This window comes from Euprymna scolopes, chromosome 12 (assembly GCF_053919585.1).
Source record: "Euprymna scolopes isolate OS-2025 chromosome 12, ASM5391958v1, whole genome shotgun sequence".
Lineage (NCBI taxonomy): Eukaryota > Metazoa > Mollusca > Cephalopoda > Sepiida > Sepiolidae > Euprymna > Euprymna scolopes.
This window is the reverse complement of record NC_136493.1, coordinates 7073113-7098453: the sequence shown is the minus strand read 5'-3', so window position 1 is coordinate 7098453 and position 25341 is coordinate 7073113. Positions and strand designations below refer to the sequence as shown.

General features: G+C 34.5%; 1 protein-coding gene across 1 annotated transcript in view; it reads left to right on the top strand.

Annotated features, from left to right (window-relative positions):
* Positions 1-25341, top strand: part of LOC145291157 (calcitonin gene-related peptide type 1 receptor-like) — a 451435-nt gene that overhangs the window by 278849 nt on the left and 147245 nt on the right. The window contains exon 5 of the mRNA XM_080136685.1: positions 11031-11157. Within this exon, the coding sequence (XP_079992811.1) occupies positions 11031-11157 (127 nt within the window). The remainder of the gene's footprint in view (positions 1-11030; positions 11158-25341) is intronic.

Here is a 25341-nt window from a genome sequence, read left to right as displayed (position 1 = left end):
AATTAGAATATTTTAGGTTGGAGTTGATAGGACGATCTGGATTAGTTTAACACAAAACATGCATACTCGAGTAGACCATTAAACCACAGAGTTGGGGCTCCTGCACTTTCTATCAGAAAGACAAACTGTCAGACCTGTATCCGCAACGTGTCAGACAATAGTGACTTAGACTAGTCGCACAGGCATAGATGCAAAGAAAGCATTGTTCAGCTTAAGAGAGATGAGAAAGAAAGGCAATGAGAAGGGGGAAGGGTTGTGAGGCGGCGTTTATTGCCATGGTCAGAGGAAAAGGCTAAGCAATGACGAGTCTCTGTACCGCTGCGTCTGGCTATTAGACAAAGAAGGAGTGTGGAAGTTTGGTGATAAGTAGAGGCTACTTACTCCTTAAGCAATTAAGGTTAGGAAACCAGATAATTTGTTTGAGTTACCAGCTCTAGGAAAGTCGCATCCAATACTCCCACCTCCAAAACCTTTGATGTATGTAATCAGGTCAGTATTTTGTGTTATGTATTTTCTAGATTCTTTATCATACAGTACAAACAGTTTTCCACTTCCTTTTTGTGCATGGAATCGATTTTTTTCTAGATTACTGATCAAGAACTTTGCAGTTAATTCTACCCTATGCTACGAAGGCAATCAACTCCCAGTATTTCCTCCTACAACAGACAACACGCTATGCAACATACAAATATCTGTGTGTGATGTCGCCAAACTAATCAAGAACCTAGATTCCAGTAAAGCAACTGGCCCTGACGGCATTCCAATTATAGTGCTGAAAAAGCTCCAACCAGAACTTGCCCCCATACTTACAAAACTGTTTAAGCGTTGCCTTAAGGAGAAGTGCTTTCCAACTCTGGAAAACCTCATCAGTATGCCCTGTATTTACGAATTCGGGCGAAAAGTCATCTTCCTCTCAGTACAGATCAATAAGTCTCCTGCGTGTCATGAATAAGTTGTTGGTATCCATATTAAATTGAGAAGTAGTCAACCACCTCAGCAGAAACAACCTTCTTAGTGACATACAATATGGTTTCCGCTCTGCAAGATCTACAGCAGATTAGTGAATCTCTTGAGAAAGGCTTCCTTTCCAGGGCAATTGCTCTTGACATATCGAAGGCATTCGATAAGGTATGGCATAAGGGCCTACTTCACAAGATTTCCAGCTACGGTATAACTGGAAATGTTTTCTCAATCATTTTTCTCCGATAGGTACATTAGAGTAGTGGTTGATGGGCAGAAATCAGAGGCCCACAGTATTAATGCTGGAATCCCCCAGGGGTCCACCCTGGGCCCAACTCTTTTCCTGATCTATATCAATGATCTCCCAAAACACATGCTTAAATCATTCGTTGACATCTATGCTAATGACACGACCATCTATGGTAACACATCAAAGGCCGTAAATGACAAAATTCTCTCTGATTCTCTCTCATCTGATCTCAACCGCGTGGTACAGTGGGGGAAGAGGTGGCTGGTTACTTTTAATACATCCAAAACCAAGCTTCTATCCTTACATCATCAACGCTCTGATCCCCATCTGGCATCAATTGAAACGGATGGCTCTCGTCTTGGGGAGGCTCCATGTTTTGACAAGCTTCTTGACCTGAAATCGAAGACGTACATCAAGTCTATTGCCAAGGACGCTGGGAAAATGGTGGGATCTTTCTACCGCTTCAGAAGATATCTCACTACTGATACAATTCTCTATCTGTATAAAAGCCAAGTACGTCCAAGGATGGAGTACTGCTGCACATCTGGGAAGGAGCTGCTAAAAGCAGCCTATCTTGCATTGACAGAGTACAAAATAGACTTCGTAGTTTAGTGGGTCATGCCCTTTTATCTTCCCTGCAGTCTCTCTCCCACAAAAGAGACGTTTCGAGCCTGTCTTTGTTTCATCGTTATTTCCATGGCAAGTGGTCGTCCGAGCTCCAATCTCTGGTCCTCCCTCGCCAAAATTTCACGAAAAATACCCGTCTAGCTGAAACTACTGTCATTAATTTTCCCCACTCTTTATCTGTGCCTAAATCCAAACGTAGATTCCATGAGCAGAGCTTCTTTCTCAGAAGTGCACGACTGTGGAACTCTGTTCCGTTTGCCTGTTTCCCAACCTGACTACAACTTGGATGTCTTCAAGTCCAACATAAACAAATTCCTGACAAACCGCCCCCTTAAGTAAGACACTCTATCAAATCTCTAATACTAATGACTACTATGATACTATCCCATTGATTACTGTACACGCAATAATCCTTATCTCCGAGTGGCTTCCGGGCCTTGATAAGTGGTGACCCTATGTAAAAAAATCTTAACTTCTTTTATTTTGGTTCATGAAGTCCCCAATGTATTTAACCAAGAATGTTCTGTATTCATGTATATGTAACAAAACGCTACTCTCTTGGTAACATAGTGCGTATGGGCGTGTGTAAGAAAATCAGCAGCAGCTGTAGAATAGCTGGCTAGAGGAAATATTAGCAGCAGCCATTAAAACACGTATGCAAATTGGCAAGTGTTCACGCACTGATGTCAAGGGAAAAAGAAAGAGAGAAAGTGAAAATAAAAGGACAGCACGTGATCGAGCAAGAGGATGAAAATTGTACGCCGGGAAAGTCGAGAGCGAGAAACTTTTAAAAAGCACATGTTATATGGAACAGCGTTGTAAAACACATGTGTGTAGAAAAAGACTTTTGAAAAATAATGAAATACGTTGTTTTGGAAGAACCACGAATAAATCCAATTTATTTGCCCTTTTAAAAATGTCGAGACAAATTTTTATTTATTTCCTTTTTTATTAGTTTGTTCGTTTGCAACAGTACCAGACAACGTGTGAACCCGAGGGGTTTTAAATGTAACGACACAGTTAAAAACTAATGGCCAGGTTACATATATACATTATCGTTAAATATTGCAGATGACTAGTGTCCGCATATTTTTTCTCGACCCTTTCTAGATGCCTGATAAATATTGAAATTTCCCGCTAGAACTGACAGATGAATTTAAAAGTTAGACTTTTGGAACAAAATTCCATTCCATTCCTAAAGTAAATTATTTTTTCTCGCTATTTTTATATCACAATAGTGTTATTCAAACTCATGGCGTCGTGTCTACTAGCGCGAAAAAATAGATAAAAACTAATCTACCAAATAGCTTCGCGCAAAGCAAAGGGTAGGAATATCCAATTATCGTCCTTTTGACCTCGTCATTGGAACACAGGTGGCGACACTAATTTCCCCTTTTCCTTTTCTCTTTCTTTCCTCTTCCCTTTCCCCCCCCTTTTTTTCTTGAGTGACACGCGACAGAGCGTGTACGCGACGCGCTCCAAGTGTGTTTTACACTGCCATGATTCTATAATGAGATGAACCTTCGTGTACTCTCCATCTTTATCGAGGTAAGTCCAAGCATTGCAAATCATCAACAAACTAACTTTACAATCATGAATTACCCCAGTAACAACTTTAAACAAACTACTTAATCTCAGATCACACCTGATCGGCAAATATCAACAACACGCATGTATCCACGCACAAATATGTTTTATGCATTTTTTATGAAAGTCATTGTTTATAAAAAAAGTAGAAATAATTTTTTTTTATTTTTAAGTTTACGGTTGTATATTTATATATATATATATATATATATATATATATATATATAGTGAATAAATGACAAAATAATATATATATAAGTCCATGATGCTGACCATCTTATGATTTATTCCTTTAATTCAGTTGACATTTAAAATTCTTGACAGTATCTGTTTTGTAGCTCAAAATTAATTACTGAATTATTATATCAATTAGTGAATCTATTTTGCCCTTAACTTATCGGAAGAAATAGCAACACTCAATCCGTCAAAAGAAACATGAGTAAATGTCAATTGAATTAAAGGAATAAATTATAAGATGGTCAACATCATGAACTTTGGAACAAAGTCTTTTGTCATTTATTCACTATATTGCTCTGTAATTGCATTAAGCTTCTTAAATAAGGATTGGTATATATTATAAGGAAATAAAATATATTTCCACAGAAACATATATATATATATATGTATATATATATATGTATATATATATATACATATATATATACAAATATATACACACATATATGATGATTGCAACGTCTTGTCAGACGAGTGCCACTCTCTCAGACACTTAAAGTCTATGAGCCCAAAAATGACTTCCATCGCCACAGGACCATTTTAATAAACAAATGCCTGGAGGAGTATCTATACACAGATGATGTTAGAGAGTCTTAGTTTTGTACGACAGCTAAGTCTCTCTCTAGGTTCAAAATATTGAGATCCAGCAACAAGCAAGAGCAAGATAGTCAGCAACAAGTTAAACTGCAGACCAGCTTAATGCGGGTACTGGTCTCCTGCTTTATGTTTTTTTAAGTCAGAGATTTGCTTCACCTAGAAAGGTTGCCTTCACCATGGCTTATGGGAGCCCTCTCCACCCCAGCACACATATACATTCACACAAACACACACGGTGCTAGTTGGCCGTTGATCCCGAAAAAGGGTTCATTCGCCCTATGAAAGGTCTTGCTTTTAATCCTTTAGAGAGACTAGCCGCCCTCCTCACCAAACAAGTCTGGTGGGGAAAACAGTTTAGTCGCCGGTGACCCGACCATGACGCTGGTGGTACTGGGTTACATGGTACCAGTAGCATATGACATGACCTGACATATATATATATATATATATATATATATATATATATATATATATATATATATATATATATCACTCGATATCTATTTCCATTAATTTATTCTGTCGAACGCGCAACAGAAACACCTGCTATGAATCTGAAGGGATGTAGACACATTTTTAAATATTGTTTTTTGTGATAATATTTTTTTTAATTTAAAATTATTTTATTCGAATTTATTTAAAACTTATACTTCGGAATGGATTGACTTTCTTCCACATCATATCTTAATAAGACATACAAAATATATAAGAAAAGAAAAGAATAATAATTTGCTTTGTAAATGGAATTTTATTCCGAAAGCCTAAACATAAATGAATTAGCCATCCTTATTTTAAAGTGGACTATGGATTATACTTAGTGCTTTTATTGTTTCTATTTACTTGCCTCCTCAAGAGGGCACAGTTGGACGCAAATTCCGTCTTTAATGTGGCGAAAATCCAGCTCCCCTAAAATGGGCATTCTGGATAGGAAGAAAAATAAAAATTGCCATAGCCTAGAAGGATTTTTCCTCCACTGACTGAGGACAGAAAAGGTAAAGTGTAGTATCACAACAGATACTATTATTGTTACTGAAATCAGTTGACTACCTGCTCTAGTCGGGAACCCATTGTGGTGCACTGGGAAGAAGCTCACGTGCCTCTTAAGAACAATACAGTGTACTTAACATTGCGCTGCAGAGAACCTACTGTAGATTTTATGATTTTTTTTATATGATGACTTGAATTAAAGTTTGAAATGTAAAAGTCAAGTATCATGTATGGATAGTGCTCTAAACAGAAACATCTATTTCGAACGCGCCCCTATTTTCTCAAAGAGCCAACTCTTGATTTTATATACTGGGTCTTTCTACTTGTGCAGCGATAAAAGCTCGCAAATACACTGGTGATGTTAGGCAGTATAAAAGTGTTTACTGATCAAAATCGAACTGTTCCTTCTTTAACGGGATTTTTTTCGATTTTTTTTTTTTTTAGTTTAAAATTATTTTGTTTTAGTTTATTTGAAACTCGTACTTCGGCGTTTGAATAGATTAGCTTTTTTCACATAATATCTTAATAAATCCTGGTCAATATAAAAAGAGGACATAATTTGCTTTAAAAATGCAACTTTTTCCAAAATGAATTAATAATCTTTATTTTAAAGCGGTTTATGTAATATATAATGTTAAACTAAGGATGTTCTACGCTTCTAATACTTTTATTGTCATCGAAATCGGTGAAATCACCTATTCGTCCATCGACTCAATTGACTGCCTGCTCTAGTCGGGAACCCACCACGCTGCACTGGGAAAAAGCTCACATGCCACTCCGCAGTGACTTAGTCAACAACATATTGTACTCTACATTGCACTGTAGAGAATCTACTGTAAATTTTATGAAATTATTTTCATATAATGGCTTGAATTAAAGATTAAATTGCAAAAATCAAGTAGTGTAGTTGGATTGTCCTCCAAACAAGAAAACATTCATTTCTAACGCGCCACTATCTTATCAAGGAACTAACTGTTGATTTTTATACGTCAGACCTTTCTAATTGTTCAGTGATAAAAGCTTTCAAATGCACTCGTGATGTTAAGCAGTGTAAAGGTGTTAACTTTGGTCAAAATGAGACTGTTCTTTTTTTAATAGGATTTTTTTTCCATTATCGATTTTCGGTACTTATCGGGGATATTCTAATACAAAAGCTACTTAAAAACACTTCTAGATGCATAAAGTACAGTTGTGTAAATTTTTATAAAATATGTCCATCCGTTTTGGAGTACATAGGGAACGAACTCACACACTCAAAGACGAAGTTTCCTTTTATGTATAAAGTAGATATCGTCTATTTTTCTCATTCAATTTATACATGGTTTTATTCTGATGTACGAATATTTCGCGATTATATTTTTCATACAATCGTTTTCAAATATCGCTTACAATTGCTTGTATATTTTTGTGTTTTATTTTGGAAATGATATCGATGTCTTGTTCAAAACTATTTGTTTTCATTTTTCCCCCCTCCTTTATGTGTATTGTTCGTGTTGTTTGCCGTGAACGTTCGATTTGCGCCGCTTTCATTTGAAAACGTATTCAATTTCTCTTTTTTATCGTAGTCTGTAGTTACAATCATTCGGTGTGAACATAGTTTAACGTTTATCTGACTAGCCTGGATGTCCGGCGTTGCCCGAATGTTTGGAGGTGTGTGATGAGCAAGAAAAAAAAAATAAAAGTGGTTGTAGGCAGACAGGTTCGAACCCGTACCGCGTAGGAGGAAAAGAACGTGAACGTGACGTCTTTGCTGTTGCACCCATCGCCAAACCGGAAGTGACGAATTTTTAAATTAAGGCTAGTCCTTACAAAAGAAAGGGATGACTTTAGAAAATATTGGTGAAAAAGGTAACCCCTTCCTGTAGAAAAGTGCCCAGTTGAGGGTGAAGGAATTAATGTTTTTAGCCAGTTTTTCGATATTTGTCGTCCGAAGGGTCGAGCTTAAAAACGATCAAACGATACCGATCTCGTGAAAAACCCTCGCCTTTGTCGAAAGTTTTTGCCGAACATACATACATACATACATACATACAGACAGGTGAGATATATATTATAGAATAATCTGGATGCCCGAGTGTTTGGAGGTGTGTGTTGAGCAAAAAAAAAGTGGTAGTAGGCAGGCAGGCTCGAACCCGTACCTCGAAGGAGAAAAAGAACGTGAAAAAAGTGACGTCTTTGCTGTTGCGTCCATCACCAAACCGTAAGTGACGTAGGTTTAAATTAAGTCAAGACAATCGATAAAGAGGCGATGACTTTCGAATATATCGGTGAAAAAAAAAAGCGACTTCCTGTAGAAAAGTGCCCAGTTTACGGTGAAAGAATTAATATTTTGGGACAATTTTTCCATATTTTCGATTGAAGTATCGAACTTCAAAACGATATTGATCTTGTGAAAATCCGTCGCCTCTGTCGAAAGTTTTAGGCAGACATACATACATAAACATATACATTTAAACAGAAAGGTGAGCTTTATATTATAGATAACTTGATTCCATGTTCTATTTGAATGTTCATCGGAAACCAGGCGATGCTTGAAACACAAGAAGGCTCCGCTTGCTGATTAATTTTCTGATAAGTTAAGCATAACGCAGTAAGGAGCACTTCACATGAAGGGGGAGAAATCAAAGATATGGCACGAATATTAGCGGCAAAGTCATTTAAATTCAATTAACAGGTGTCGGACACAATATTGAGTTTCCTCCAATCATTCTCCTTTCTTTTAAACGGAGACAGCGAGAAATAGAAAATTACCAAGCTGATTTTGGTAATCCACGGAGAAGGTTTTAATCTAAGCATATATATGCAAATAATTCATACCATGTTGACAAGAAAATTCTTGCGGTTTTTAACTTTTAAATTCAGATTAACAAATTTCGGCTCCAACCAAATTTATTAATCGAAATAAGCACCATGAGAATAAACATCAAATAGTCCGCATGATCTTTTGATGAAACTCTGGTTTCAAGAAGTGTCGTGGAGCTTTGTTGGCGTCCAACCACTGAGCTGAGCGTTGCCGGTTATCATAAAGAACCCACTTTTCTATCACAAGTCACAACCCGATCGATAAACAGGTCGTTCTTGTTGCATAAAAGAACGGAAGATGACACTTCATAACGGCGTTTTTCTTTTTTTGTTGTTGTCGTTCAATTCGCGAAGCACCAATGTATCAAGTGTTTTCGTCTTTCCAATTTATCTTCATCTGTTGGAAATCATTGTATATATTACGTCTAATTCAGAAGCAAGTTCTCATGCAGTTATGTATTGATTAGCTTCGACTAATGCTCTTAATTGATAGTTGTCAACATCCGATGGCCAACCACTACGCTGATCATCTTCAAGACTCGCCGCCATGCAATTTCTTAAACCACCATTGTGTTGTGTATTCAGCATTGGTTCCTGGGCCAAATCCTTCGTTGATATCGCAAACTGTTTTTTCAGCAACTTTTCGGCCTAGCATAAATGTAAATAAGAAAATTGTCAAAACCTGTTGTTGTGTTTTTTTTTCTTGTGTTCAACGTTCTGAAAAGAAGACATAATTGTTTTAAAACGATTGTAATTGAAACGATTAAATAGAGCGAAAAACGCTCTTTAAATGATATATAAAGTAAAGGTATTATAATGAAAACTTATTTGAAAATACATCATTTGAAATCAAAATTTAAAATTCCGCAAGAGCTTTCTGATAGAAGGTAGGCAATCTTAAACCTTTTCATCCGATAGCGGCCCTCGCCCAAAACACGGTAAAAGTCCGACATAGCGGGTATTCGCTAACCCTCATGAGGAGGCTAGTTGTTTGTGTCAGGGTGAAAGATATCCAGTCTCATAACGTTCCTCGGGTGATAGATATTGTCTCGTTATACAAAATAATTCTCAACATTTTGAACTCTCTGCCCAGTTTTAGCTCCTGTATTATCATCGCTGCAATTTTTCAGTTCTGTGCTTGTTTTACAAGTACTACCACAGAATGTGCTCTGACAAACTTGATGCACTTGTAATCGGCTGAACATAAATACCCGCGACTAACTTGACAATCAGCAAAATCAAACGGTCATCAGAAAACTTTCTACTCTAATAATTTCTTTTATCTAACCGTTTGCCTTTGGAATATCCTCTATGCTCTCTGCTTCCAGACTGAACAAACATGCCGAAATTTAAATGTAATGTGAACAAACATCTCACTGCACAACACTTCATTTTGAATGCATCTAATTCATAGTAGCTCATTGCGCCTTAATGGCAATAAGATTGAGTGAATAAAAGGTTTTAAAGATTTTAAATAATTGCATTACTCCAATATTCTGTTTGTTTTATCTCATATAAGTAGGGAAGTGACGATGGCTAAGTGGTTTATGACACAAACTGACAACCTGGGAGTTCGAAGGTCGAATCTAGTTCCTTTCACAAAAGCATTTTCACTTAGGGATGTTGACAACCTTCATGTGATCCCTCTTATAAGTACTTGGTGTATTTACAGAAAGGATTCTAACTAGAAAGGTACTTGAGAAACGAATGCCAACAATAACCATTTGATTCGTTAGAAATAAATGAATGATCATCATCAATCAATAATATATATAATAAGGTTAGCATTTCCCCAATTACTATGACCGATATAGCTTCGTAAACACAAGCCTCGGATCTAATTCTTACTCGTACACCTTTTGATCGCTTATTTCTTTGTGCTTCTATAAAGAAATAGTTTTGAATGAATTCATCGATTTTCATATTTTCTTTGCTAATCTCTTTTTAATTTAATTGAAAATTTTAGCTCAGGAGTGAGAGTTACTATGTAGTAATAAAACCTGTTTCTTCGAACCAGAACACCATTAGAGAAATGCAGCATAATTCCAACTAGAATCAATTTTCCGTATTACACCATGCGTTTAATAACTTAGTCTTAATTACTACACCGGTGAGCACTTTACCGACTGGTAAAAGATAGTTAACAAAACAAGTACCGAAATTTTAGTTTTAATTTTAATTTTTTTTTTTTTTTAAATCGCAATGTGTAAATGAAAAAAAAGCTCAAAATATAGGATGATTACATTTTCTTTGAAAAAATATTTGTCTTGATTTTAATAATTATTTTTACTGGGTGTTAAGATGTGAGCCATTATGTTGAACAAATATGGCGGTAGTAAATTAAATGAAGAATCAATGCAGTCACGATCTCGAGTGTTAAGCAATATTTTTAGAACAAAGATGGCGGTATTAGGTCGGCGAAGAATCAATGTAGTCCGGATCAGCAGTGGTCAAGACGGAGACGGATAGCGAACTGACTTTAATCCAAAATTCGATATTTTTATAATGAGGTCGGAGGTTTCTGATTGGTTGATTGTCCTAACGCATAGTAATAAATACGATTATTGAAATTCTCGTAGTCATACCTTCCATATCCATCCAAAACATTTTAACAATCTTTTACGAAAGAAATCTGATGCTAATCAGACTTTTACTGTTAAAAACATGCTATAACGATATGAAGTCAGAAATCACTAGTCAAATCAAATATCGATTTGTCAGGTGCATTTTAGTTGCCGTCTAACATGAAAGATCCGCCCAACTTATCTTTCTGTATTAGATAAAATCGAAATTTTATTTCTAGTGAATTTCTTTAAAAAAAAGTGAATGAATATAATGGTATTACGAATGGAAGATGCCATAAAACATCTTAAAATCATATTTGTCATATCTGAAATGTACAATATTCTTTTGTTATTTCTAAATCTGAAATCTTCACCATTCTTATTCTTTTTCTATTTGCCTTTTTCTCGTTTGCTGACAGGCAGTTGGACTGCGCTCGCGTCTCTATTCACAAGAATTTATTCCTGGCTTACATTGTCAACGGCATCGTCTGGATTATCGAATATCGAACTATCGTGATTGACGCCACCGTTTTGTTAGATAATACGGTAAGAAGTATGTTTTTGATTTTCACAAATTTTCCAAGAGTTTACTGCCACAATGTAATGGATTTTCTTTCTCTACCTCTCTCTCGCTTTTCTTCTTCTTCTTCTTCTTCTTCTTCTTCTTCTTCTTCTCTATCTCTCTCTCTCTCACTCTCTTCTATTCCTTCTTCTAGTCTATCTCTTGTCTCGCTAGTTCTTGCTTTCGCGCCTTCTCTCTCGCTTGATCTCTCTCTCTTTCTTTTGCTCTCTCTTACCCTCTTTCCCTCTCTCATGTTATCGCTCTTCCTCTCCCTCTTCTCTATCTCTCCTGTTCTCTCTCTCGCTTGTCATTTTACTGAAACGAACCATGTCTCTTCTCTCCCTCTCTCGTTTCTCTCTCTTTTTACTCTCTCTCTCACTCTCTCAAGTTTTCACCCTTGCTCTCTTTCTCTCTCTTCTCTATCGTATTCTCTCTCTTTCTCTCTCTCTCTCTATCCATCTCTCTCTCTCTCTCTCTCTTATCAATTAACTTAAACGAACAGTAAAATCTGTATTATCCACATTTCTATCTACGAGAGTAGTTCTGAGAGGCTGTCAGTTGATATGTCGTTCCAAATAGATTTTTTATCGCTAAAAATAAAGAACGGATAGATGCATCCTGTTTCAGATGTGTCCACGCACATCTACAAAAGGCACTGTCCATCTGTGGATCAGAATACCACACTTCAGTTTTAAATACGGTTTTTGTCAGTCTGTCGTGCATTTCTTTAAGTCTGTCACATTTCATTTTCAAATACCATATTTTTTAATCTTTTGTACCCAAAACAAAAACTTTTAACAATTGTAATGTAAGTGGACACTATTTAGGATCATTAAGGGTCTAATGCAGGACTGTTAGAAGTTGAGCAGCGAGATGTATGTTAACATTATATTTAAAATTCTACAGGTAAGTATAGTCAGAAACAGGAAACAGGAAGGGAATTCCAAACTATAGCAGTGAAGGGGTCGAATTTTGTTGCTTATCAGTTATTTTTTCTATTAAGTAAGGATTTTCCAATATTTACTTAACCGGTATAGATCCATACACGAAATACATATATATATATATATATATATATATATATATATATATATATATATATATATATGTTACATAATCAGAGCAATAACGAAAAGTTAAGGGGAAAATTAAAAAAAACATTAGGTAATGGCATTTTGAAGCTAAATCCTTCTCATTAAAAAAGGTAAGGGTTTTGATGAGACGCATTTAGCTTCGAAATGCCATGGTGTGAAGATATTTTTCTTTATTTTTCCCTTCACTCTTCCTTATTGTTTTGATGATATAATAAAGTGATATATCTATCTATCTATATCTATCTATCTATATCTATCTATATATCTATAAAAACAGAGATGTGTGTGCCACAGACGATTTCTGATTGGTTAATCCAATAATCACATCTCCTAAAAAAGTATAGTTCTTACGCTCTTACCTTTACCATAAAATATTTTGGTCTTATTTATTGTCCATCTTGGAAGGGTTTAATTTTTTTCTAACTTGCGATTTACAACTTAAAAAAATACGAAACTAACTTACAATCTAACAATCGAACCTCCGACATCACGGCCGCCATTATGAAACTAAACTAAAAAAAAAAAAAATACGCGCGTTCACTCGTATTTTTGTGCATTTTTTTTTGGGGGGGGCTAATTTGGCATAATAGTGTCCATTTAATAGTATTATCTTGAAAAAATAAAAAAATAAGGAAAATTACCAAAAAAAACAAACAAGAACAACAAAAGTGTGCCGTATTTTTAAAAGTTTTAATGCGTTGTTTTTATTTGCTTTTTTTATTTCATCGGTGAAGAAAATGGCCATTTTCTTCACCGATGAAATAAAAAAAGCAAATAAAAACAACGCATTAAAACTTTTAAAAATACGGCACACTTTTGTTGTTCTTGTTTGTTTTTTTTGGTAATTTTCCTTATTTTTTTATTTTTTCAAGATAATACTATTAAATGGACACTATTATGCCAAATTAGCCCCCCCCCCAAAAAAAAATGCACAAAAATTCGAGATTTAAGGTTTTGACGAGATAATTTAGCGAATTGTCCGGACTATTGCGAGATAACCATCCATTAGTTTTTCCTGAAATTTTGCCACAAATTGTATTTCATTACATAGATGTGCATAGTAACAACATTTTTTTGCCGAAAATTCCCGTTGCGTCTCCAGATTTCATCGTTGAAGAAAAAGGCCAAACAGAAATTTTTAAGGCCAAACTGCTTTAAAAAAAAGGCCAAATTCGCGAAATTTGGCCTCGCTATCGCTTTCTGTTTGGTTAAGAATCAAGATGGCTGAATTATTAATTACTCGCTTATAAGACTGCTGATCCATATTCGTTTCGACTGACGGATGCCACACACATGTTTAAGTGTCTGTGTGTGTCTGTGTGTCTGTGTGCATTTCCCTACGCTAAAACTCTGTCAATTTTAAGCCTAGAGATTCGAAATTTGATAAACAGGGTACTGAGATTTGGGAAAATCGATGTGATAGGTTTTCGACAGAAATTTGGCGATTAAGTGGTCAATATTCAACGATTTGACCTTTGAGAACTCTACCAAACTCCCCCTACAATGTTGGGTCTAAACAGTAAACACGTGATATTTTAGATATAGATTCCTTGGACATGGATCTAACTTATTAACTTTACTTGATCCCTAAACAATAAATGTTAAGAGGTCATAATAGGGGTCAAAGTTTTAAAAAATTTACCGTTTTTTTTTTCTCAGCATTAACCTCAAAACACCTGGGCAACGCCGGGCACCGATTGCTAGTACTTCTATAAATTCGTTTTACTTTTGTGTGTATTGATATTCATATTAAAAACCGTCTTTACTATTTATTTAAAAATAAAATACAATTTTCGTATATATGGGTTGTGGAATTGCATTCACTGGCAAAAAATCTAGCTAATTTGCATATTCTTTTAAACATTCATTTCAATTAATTCCCTATTAGCTGCTTCGTTTTTTTTTAATGGGATAATCATCTTTAGTTAACTATTACGTGTAATTATATTCATGCAGATATTCTACATGATTTATACTTGTATAATATTTGCGAGAAAAGTTTATAGTAAACACAAAATTGTTTCCATATATATTTATGTATACATATATATTTTTGTTAAACAATCTATCTATATATTATATCTATAAAAGTGAAGGTGTCTGTGTATCACTCAGTGTGTCTGTCTATGTGTCTGTCTGTGTGTCTGTCTGTGTTCATTTCCCTACACAATAACTCTGTCAATTTTTAGTCTACAGACTCGAAATTTGATATACAGGGTACTGAGATTTGGGAAAATCGATGTGATCGGTTTTCGGCCAGAAATTTGGCTGTTAAGGGGTCTAAGTTTAACGATTTGACCTTTGAGAACTCTACCAAACTCCTCCGACAATTTTAGGTCCAAACACTTGAAATTTTAGATGTATGTTCCTTGTACATGGATCTAACTTAATAACTTGATTGAGCCCAAAACAATAAATGTTAAGAGGTCATAATAGGGGTCAAATTAAAAAAATTGACCGTTTTTTTTTTGTTTTTGTTTTTTTGCTCAACATACACCTCACACCCGGGCAACACCGGACACCCATGCTAGTAACTTATATTTCTCATCTTTCATATTAATATTATTGTTTGCTCTTCTTAATAGTGTTGTGCCTTTCTTATCTTGATAAGTTTTGCTTTTGATTTTAGTCTTTGATAACATCATTATATATATATATATATATATATATATATATATATATATATATATATATATATATATGTTTGATGTTCATCTTCGTCGCCAACTGTTATGTTTGCAGGTTGAACCAAGGCAATACAAATGAAGACTCAACAAAACAAATGTAGATCAATAAGAAGTGTATTAGGAAAAGTATATTTACAGTATATTTACATAATGGTTGTCAAGTAAGAGAGTCTTGGCTGGAGAACATATCTGCTCTTGGCTCGGCCTTCGGTAGCTTCTGGTTAACACACACTCAGACTAACTGAGTCTTGCTATTTATGTGTAATATTATCCACATATATAAATGAGTGGGTGCCACCACAACAATATATATATATATATATATATATATATATATATATATATATATCAAATTATTGCCCCATTAGCCTCCTCCCACTTTTTGCCAAAATATTTGAGACCATAATTAACCATGCTCTAGTCCATCATCTTACAGATGCTAAACTACTGACTGACAAACAATATGGATTCAGACAAGCCCGTTCCACAGCAGACATCCTAACTGTGATCTCTGAACGTATATATCATTCACTGGACAAAGCAGGGGAGGGCAGAGCGGTAGCTCTAGATATATCTAAGGCTTTTGACAGGGTATGGCATGAGGGTCTCCTCAGTAAAATCAGATCATACGGTATCACTGGTAGAATACTTCTTAGATAAGAGAAAAATCCAGGTTGTCCTCGACGGTCGTACATCTAAACAATATGATATAAATGCGGGGGTGCTCCAGGGTTCTATCCTTGGACCTCTATTGTTTCTGATATTCATAAATGACCTCCCCGACAAAATTGCCTCTGAGATGGGTATATATGCTGATGACACTACACTCTATGGCAGGCACGACAGGAAGACGAATGAACACATTTCTAAAAAATGGCAGAAACACTAGAGGAAGACCTCCAATCTGTAGTGGAATGGGGACAAAAGTGGTTGGTCGCGTTCAATGCTGCCAAGACTAAACTAGTTTCATTCAATAATTACAAGAAATCCTCTCTACCACCCATAGCAATGGCCGACGACTCTTTATCTGAGAGTCCATCTTTCAAACTGCTTGGCCTAATGTTCACAGGAAACATGAGTTGGAACAATTACATTGAAGGCATTGCCAGGGCCGCTGCAAGAAAGGTGGGCTCTCTCTACCGTGATAGAAAACTACTAACACCCGAAAGTATCCTGTACCTCTATAAGGCAACCATTCGCCTATGTATGGAGTATTGCTGCCACATCTGGGCTGGTGCATCTACTATTAGTCTCTCGCTCCTTGACAAGGTTCAAAAGAGAGTCGCAAACCTGATAGGCCCTGAACTGGCATCTAAGCTTCAGCCTCTGTCCCATCGATGAAATGTTGCATCCCTCTGCCTTTTCTACAAGTATTTTAGTGGTGAATGCTCTGACGAACTGCAATCACTTGTGCCCCCACGACGTGAGCACCCTCGACAAACCCGATAGGCTGCTAAATCCCACCCCACACTGTAGAGATCCCTAGATGTAAAAGATCTTTTTACTCCAATAGTTTCTTCCCCAGAACCGCTAGACTCTGGAATTCCATTCCAGGTCCCTGCTTCCCCAACAGTACTGACGTGCAGAAGTTCAAGTGTAACGTGAACCGACACCTTGCTGCCCAAATCCCTACATAGTACCCCAGTAGTTGTTGCCCCTGATAGTAGCCCCCTACACCAAAGTGGCAATTTGCCTTGTTTGGGGTGAAAATGTAATAAAAAAAAAATATATATATATATATGTATATATATATATATATATATATATATACACACACACACACATATATATATATATATATATATATATATATATATATATATATATATATATATATATATATATACTATCAGGACCCGTTTCTCGGCGTTGCCCGAGGAGTTATGAAAAATGTTAAATGTACAAAATATTAAATAATCATTTTGCATTGCTAAGTGCTGTGTATCAGTAGTGCCTGCTGGTAATATGACACAAAGTCAGTACAGATTTTATAACCCTAACCCCTTCTCTCAAAAGGAAACAAATTAAACTACGATTATCTGGTGCATCATCATGTGTGACTCATGTGAAATAGAGACTGTGGAGAAACGCATGAGAAAATTTTAACAGAGAAATGTTTAACACAAATGTTATTTCATAAATAACTGAAAGCGAAATGAAACGAATCATGGAATTAATCAATGGAAATTGATGGGATTCTTTTTCTGAAATAAGTAAAAAGGTGATAAGTGATGATTATGTACAGAAGTAAAAGTTTTGATCGCCGAAATAGGATTTGTTTAAAATGTTAAACTGCCTTACAATTATGGATAATGAATAGTTTAGATAATTTTAGATCTATTGATGTGCTCATATTATTAGAAGTAATAGAAGTTTTTATATTTTAGAATGTAATCTGTAATAGTGGATGTGAAGTGCATCTAAATATAAAGTGACATAATATTTGACATATAGACATTGTGGGGGCATACCTGTGAACATCCTACATAAAACTGTCCATGACTGAAGTAAGACAAAGCTAAGTTGAGACCGACCACGGTCAAGGATTGTCCTTGGGACTTGTTTATTGTCATGACAAAGCATAATTTAATTGGTAACTGAAGCCTTTTTAATTGAATTGTAGAATCTGATAGAATAATAGGTATTCTGGGAATGAATGTCAGTTCTCCCTTATCCAAGCAGTTAATATGACAGCTTTTATCACATGCGTTTATAACACAATCTGGTTTCATTGCATAGTCGTAGAGCATCCATATTCTGAATTAACATAATTGGGCATCTAAATTTCAGCTTAAATTTGTGCTAGAGCATACCACCTAATTCTAATAAATTTTTAAAAATTTATAGGGTATTGTACAGCAAGGTCATCAGTGAGAGTAGAATCTATAGAAGTGAAGGTTTGTTCCTCCCTTGGAATGTCACTAAGCAAGTGTTGATTGATAACATGTACCATATGATCTTTGGAGCTAGAATTGCTCTCTCCGTTAGCCACCGGCGATGCACATAGTTTTTCAGCTATATTTGGTTAAACTTTACTACTAAGTTCTATGAGTGATGAAACAATTATACCAATACCTGGAGTAATATTTGTTAACAGCCATATTTGTTTGTTGGAATCTCGCCATCACCAATTTTTAGAAGTATGGAGGCAAACTCACCATCATCTTCTTCACATTTGAGATGGCCATGCATGTTTGTAGTCAGAAAACATGACATGAGGGACATCTGCCGTGTTCGTGCCATACGTAATGCAGAATGTTGGACAGATCATCGATTGGTCCGTGCAAAGGTTAAGTTTGTTGTGAAGTCCAAGGTGAGGGGACCTGGTGTGGTTGTTCGAAAGCGACTTAATGTTGATCGTCTAAGGGACAATATTGTGAGAGAGAAACTAGTTAAATAGATGGAAGTAACTGACGGTGAAACTCTTAGACTCTTTTAAGGGAGTCTGTTCATGAGGTAGGTGAGATAGTATTAGGTTATTGTGAGCGTAAACATCAGTATTGGTTCACATAAAATGATACTGAAATTCAGGATTTGTTTGACTCGTCATTAATATAATATTTATGCGCATTTTACGACCGGGCAACGCCAGGTGGCCTGCTAGTTCTTTATACATGGATGATGAATAAGAACCATACCCCTCCGAGGTCTTGGACTGGGTCGCTGCATTACTTCATGCACCATGTCTTTGGCAAGAATAACCATGCGGCGCCCATTTCTCCTCAGGCTTTAGAGCACATACAGCACCTGGTATTCCCAATTGATTACCCATTTTAGTACTGACCAAGTTCAACGTCGCTTAACTTCTATGATCTAACGGGAACCGGTGTGTTAACGTGATTGGACTTAACAAATATACTCTTCCAAATTTTTAAATTTCAAATTTTTAGTGGAATTTTGTCTAATTCTAAAGTTGAACTATATATATAAAATTACTTCATTTACTCACATAACATTAATATACGAACGTATATATTTATGCGTCAACTTTAAGTATTTACTTCAACAGTGCTCAATACGTAGGTAGAGCTAGTTAGTAAGTTGTAGCTTAATCACCATATATATTTTATAACTTACTATATATATATATATATATATATATATATATATATATATTTTGTGTACAGAAAGTTGTTAGTTGAGACAGGTCATTGGTACCGTCGGTTTCAAGCCCGATAATAAGGCCCGTTTAAGGTATCCTTATCGAGCTCTCTTCAGCCAATATTCGTCTATCTTATAACCGGAAGTGTGAAGTATATATACCTCGCGAATCCACGTTCAAATCTCGTTTTGTTTAATCCCCCCCCCCTTTTTTTTTTTTTTTTTTTTATCTATCTATATCTATATATATATATATATATATATATATATATATATATATATATATATATATATATATATATATATATATATATATATATATCGGGAAATGTAATACCTAATTTTCAACTTTGAATTATTTAAATTTAAGATCTAATTTCGAAAAAATGTTTTTTTTATATGAATCGATTTTAATTTGCACCCCATTTAATTTTAAAATCTCTTTCCTTATGTATAAAAACTTTAAAATCTGTATTGGTATCGGTTAAAAACTTAAAAATTCGTTTAATTATATCGAACATTTAAAAATTTCCAAAAATACGTTTAAAGTTTTAAAAAATATTTTTAATTATATCGAATCACGTTTAAAAATTTCGAAATACGTTTAAAAATTATTTTTTACAAACCCAAATCTTTCAAGGTTTGGGGAAGTGAGTATTTATCTATCCTAAGTGATTTCCCTAGTTTATTAACATTATTATATTTTTCTATAGTTTTAAATTCGAAATAGATTATAAATTACATTTATAAAATATAATTTTTATTTATTTATTTATTTTTTTATTTTTTTTTTTTATATATATATATATATATGACATTAATTAAAAATCTATAATATAATTGCGATTAAAATCCAAGTTTACCGACTAATTATTTATGTATTTACAATTTTTTTTCCTTATATATATATATAAAAACAACATCTAAGTGTTGTTCTTTTTATTGATCCAATTTATTAGGAGCCCCTTCCTTCTATGTATGCAACTTTTCAAAGCTTCACTCCTCACATTTAAACATTTTATTTTTGGGTCATGAATGGACCGGAGGATGTAGTATTTCTCTGCGTTACAGAGTGAGCATTGACTTAATTCCGGGACGTATGCTGGTCTATGCTCTATTTTTCTCCATTTTATGGAAAAGGGTGTATTTTTTTCTTTAAGCTCCCACACGCGGGTAGCTAATGCTGTATTCATCCTTGTTTTAGCTCTAAAGGAGCTCATATGTGCATAATATCTTTGTTTAAATTGGCCTTTTGTCATACCTATATATATTTCCGGTATATTTGTGGATTGTTCCGTTACTGTGGCCTCATAGACAAGGGATTCAGCTTTACAATTACCCTCCAATGGACAGCTATTTTTGGTCCTGCAAGAGCAGCCTGCGTTATCTATCTTTTTTTGGTTCTTTGGATATTATCGACTTTATTGATGGAGCTGTCGAGTAACTAACTTTCACCGTGTTTCTATTAAAAAGTTTATGTAGTCTATGTGTTCTTGGAAAATGTTTGTCTAGAAGGCTAAGAAAACAATGCCCTACTCTAGTTTTAGTGTTCAATGAAAACGGAGGTAAGAACCAGATTATTTTCCGTTTCCTCTTTCGTTTTATATTTTCTTTATTCTGGGTTTGTTGAAATTTTATGTTTTCATTGAACCCACTTTGATGCAGTGCGTCATTATAATATGGTGCTGCTTTCTCGAACACTTCAGCGTTCGAAGAAAGCCGTGAAATCCTTTGGCTAATGTTCGCTACCATATTTTTAAACACTGTGGGTGGGTGGCATGAACCCTTATTTATATACATGAGTTTTTCATTTAGTTTGTGAAAGGGTTTGTGTATTTTCTTCTCGAGATCTAGAGTGGCATCTAAAAAATCTACTCTATCTAAATTTGTCTGTATTATTATTTTAAAGCCTAGTTCCTTAAAAAATTCAGTTAGGTCTTTTCTAAGCCTGTCTAGTGCACATCCATTGTAGTCACGCGATAGGCAAAGTCCATCATCTCTATATAATCCAAAAAAGTGATCTGGGAATTTATATTTCATGGTTTCCAGTAGAAAAAGTCCAACCAGATCGCAGATATCCGCACTGTCATACGCCCCCATCGCGACGTCAAAGGGGTCTTCGGGGTTTGATTTTTTGACCCACGTTTTATCGTCAAAAAATAAAAGGGTCTGTCGAGCTTGCATGATTGTTTCCTTATCGAGCTCACTTATCTTTCTATATTTTGATGCGAAGATCAACGATTTTTCTAGGATTTCCTTAGTGATTGAAGGGTAAAAATCGACGATATCCAGTTGTGTAAACTTACATTTGTGTGGTTCAGTTATGTTTTTAAACCAGTCCAGTACCGCGCTAGTGTCTGCCCACAAATTAAGATTTGATTTTCTTTTTATCTCTTTTACTATTTCTCTAAGTATAGACTTGCTAGCTAGACCGATTTCACTTTTAGCCTGGTTTATTAACCTGCAGGTTGGCCTATTATTAAAATTTTCCTTGTGGTCTTTTAAAGTTATAAACACATTTTTCTTTGCTAACCTATTTACTCTGTATTCTATACCTAATTTTGTGGCAACTTCTGTAGCCTCTTGGTTAATAGATTTATAAGTATCTTTTCTTGCTACCTGGTATTTTTCTGTAATTGAGTTTAGTACAAGTTGTTTTTTCTGTTCCTTTTCCATTTTATATAAATTTTTCGTTTTATCTGAGAAAACAATCGTCTCATTTTCTCTTTTTATTTTTTTGATATCAGCTGTCATTGTTTTTTGAAATTGATTTGATCTATGTTTAAATTCAAAGTGGGTTAAATGAAAACATAAAATTTCAACAAACCCAGAATAAAGAAAATATAAAACGAAAGAGGAAACGGAAAATAATCTGGTTCTTACCTCCGTTTTCATTGAACACTAAAACTAGAGTAGGGAATTGTTTTCTTAGCCTTTTAGACAAACATTTTCCAAGAACACATAGACTACATAAACTTTTTAATAGAAACACGGTGAAAGTTAGTTACTCGACAGCTCCATCAATAAAGTCGATAATATCCAAAGAACCAAAAAAGATAGATAACGCAGGCTGCTCTTGCAGGACCAAAAATAGCTGTCCATTGGAGGGTAATTGTAAAGCTGAATCCCTTGTCTATGAGGCCACAGTAACGGAACAATCCACAAATATACCGGAAATATACATAGGTATGACAAAAGGCCAATTTAAACAAAGATATTATGCACATATGAGCTCCTTTAGAGCTAAAACAAGGATGAATACAGCATTAGCTACCCGCGTGTGGGAGCTTAAAGAAAAAAATACACCCTTTTCCATAAAATGGAGAAAAATAGAGCATAGACCAGCATACGTCCCGGAATTAAGTCAATGCTCACTCTGTAACGCAGAGAAATACTACATCCTCCGGTCCATTCATGACCCAAAAATAAAATGTTTAAATGTGAGGAGTGAAGCTTTGAAAAGTTGCATACATAGAAGGAAGGAGCTCCTAATAAATTGGATCAATAAAAAGAACAACACTTAGATGTTGTTTTTATATATATATATATAAGGAAAAAAAATTGTAAATACATAAATAATTAGTCGGTAAACTTGGATTTTAATCGCAATTATATTATAGATTTTTAATTAATGTCATATATATATATATATATATATATATATATATATATATATATATATATATAAAATTATATTTTATAAATGTAATTTATAATCTATTTCGAATTTAAAACTATAGAAAAATATAATAATGTTAATAAACTAGGGAAATCACTTAGGATAGATAAATACTCACTTCCCCAAACCTTGAAAGATTTGGGTTTTTAAAAAATAATTTTTAAACGTATTTCGAAATTTTTAAACGTGATTCGATATAATTAAAAATATTTTTTAAAACTTTAAACGTATTTTTGGAAATTTTTAAATGTTCGATATAATTAAACGAATTTTTAAGTTTTTAACCGATACCAATACAGATTTTAAAGTTTTTATACATAAGGAAAGAGATTTTAAAATTAAATGGGGTTCAAATTAAAATCGATTCATATAAAAAAAACATTTTTTCGAAATTAGATCTTAAATTTAAATAATTCAAAGTTGAAAATTAGGTATTACATTTCCCGATATATATATATATATATATATATATATATATATATATATATATATATATATATATATATATATATATATATATATATATATATAGATAGATAGATAGATATATATATAGATATAGATAGATAAAAAAAAAGGGGGGGATTAAACAAAACGAGATTTGAACGTGGATTCGCGAGGTATATATACTTCACACTTCCGGTTATAAGATAGACGAATATTGGCTGAAGAGAGCTCGATAAGGATACCTTAAACGGGCCTTATTATCGGGCTTGAAACCGACGGTACCAATGACCTGTCTCAACTAACAACTTTCTGTACACAAAATATAAGTACGCTCTTAAAATTTGGATTTTCCTTTTAATTGAGCACTCTGCTGGAATTCTTTTTCCAGAAAAACTAATCATATATATATATATATATATATATATATATATATATATATATATATATATATATATATACTCGAACCCGTACCGCAAATATACACTTGTGCCCGATATTATTCATACCCCTCGGATCTTTGAGATTTCTATAAGAATATTGCTCAAACCAGAAGGTAGACAATATTAAAGGGATTTCAAACAATAAATCAAGCATAAGCATTTAATTTAAACTCAACAAATAAATAAATTATGCAAGTTTGAAACATTATACAAAGAAAAACAATAATGGCACTAGTTCAAAATTATTCATACCTCTCTTACTAATAGTCAATAGCATGCCCTTTATTCTTAATAACTGCCTGTAACCGTTTTGGATATTTATCAACAAGGTTTTTACAAGCATCAACACTGATTTTTGACCATTCTTCAATGCAGTAGTTCTCCAAATCCCTCAAATTTCTAGGTTTCCGCTTTTTAACCTCAGTTTTCAATATGTGCCAGAGGTTTTCGATAGGGTTCAGGTCGGGACTCTGGCTAGGCCATTCCAAAACATTAATTTGATTATCCTCAAACCATTTCTTGACTATTTTGGCAGTATGTTTTGGATTATTATCCTGTTGAAGGACCCAGTTTGGTCCTAAATGGAGCTTCTCCGCATCCTGTCTAATGTTTTTCTGGAGTATCTCCAAATATTGCTCCTTCTTCATGGTTCCATCTATCTTGACCAAACTACCTGGACCACTAGCCGAAAAGGAGCCCCAAAACATTAGGCTACCACCACCATGTTTCACCGTGGATATGGTGTTCTTTGGGTTGTAAGCTTCTCCTTTCTTCCTCCAAACGTAAGAAGCATCCATATGGCCAAACAATTCAATTTTTGTTTCGTCAGTCCACAAAATACTTGAGAAAACGGACTCTGGAGAATTCACATAGGTCCTAGCAAACTTTAGACGTGCTGCAAGGTGTTTTCCGGTGTGCAATGGAGTCCTTCTTGGTCTTCTTCCTTTCAGACCATTTTCATGCAGAGTCCTTTGCAATGTTTGCCTTGATATTTTTATGCCAGAAGACTCCAGATTTTCTAAAATGTCCTTAGCAGTGGTGGTTGGATTTGCATTAACACTTCTTACAATATTCCGGGTGGCTCTAGCAGACAGTTTCCTTTTCCTTCCTCTACCAATCAAGTTGTTTGTTGTGTGGTGGCTCTGGAATTTTTTGATGATGCTCTGTACTGTTGCTGCAGGGACCTCAAATTTCTTGGAAATTGACTTGTAACCTAAACCATCCTTATGTGAATTCACAATTTTAGTCCTAAGATCATTACTAAGCTCTTTTTTCTTCCCCATTCTAATAATTTTTATTCTTTTATTGGTTTTCAGTTGATATCATTTTAATTTCTGAAAAAATGCAAAAAAACGCAATGAAATTAATCAAAGGTTGTATAAAAGCATTCAAAATAAGAATCAAACAGGAAACAAACAGTCAGAAACTCGATTAATACTGAAAAATTAAGGGGGTATGATTATTTTTGAACATTGCAGATTTTATAAATAGCTGTATATTTCTTTTATTACAAGTATCCCGAGATTTTAAAATGATGAAAATGATCAGAAGAGGTTTATTAAGAATATGTATCAATATGGACGTAAACAATAAATTCTTACAAAGTTACACCTAATAAACTCAATTTTCAAGGTGGGGTATGAATAATATCGGGCACAAGTGTATATATATATATATATATACTCGAACCCGTACCGCAAAGGAGAAAAAGAACGGGGTA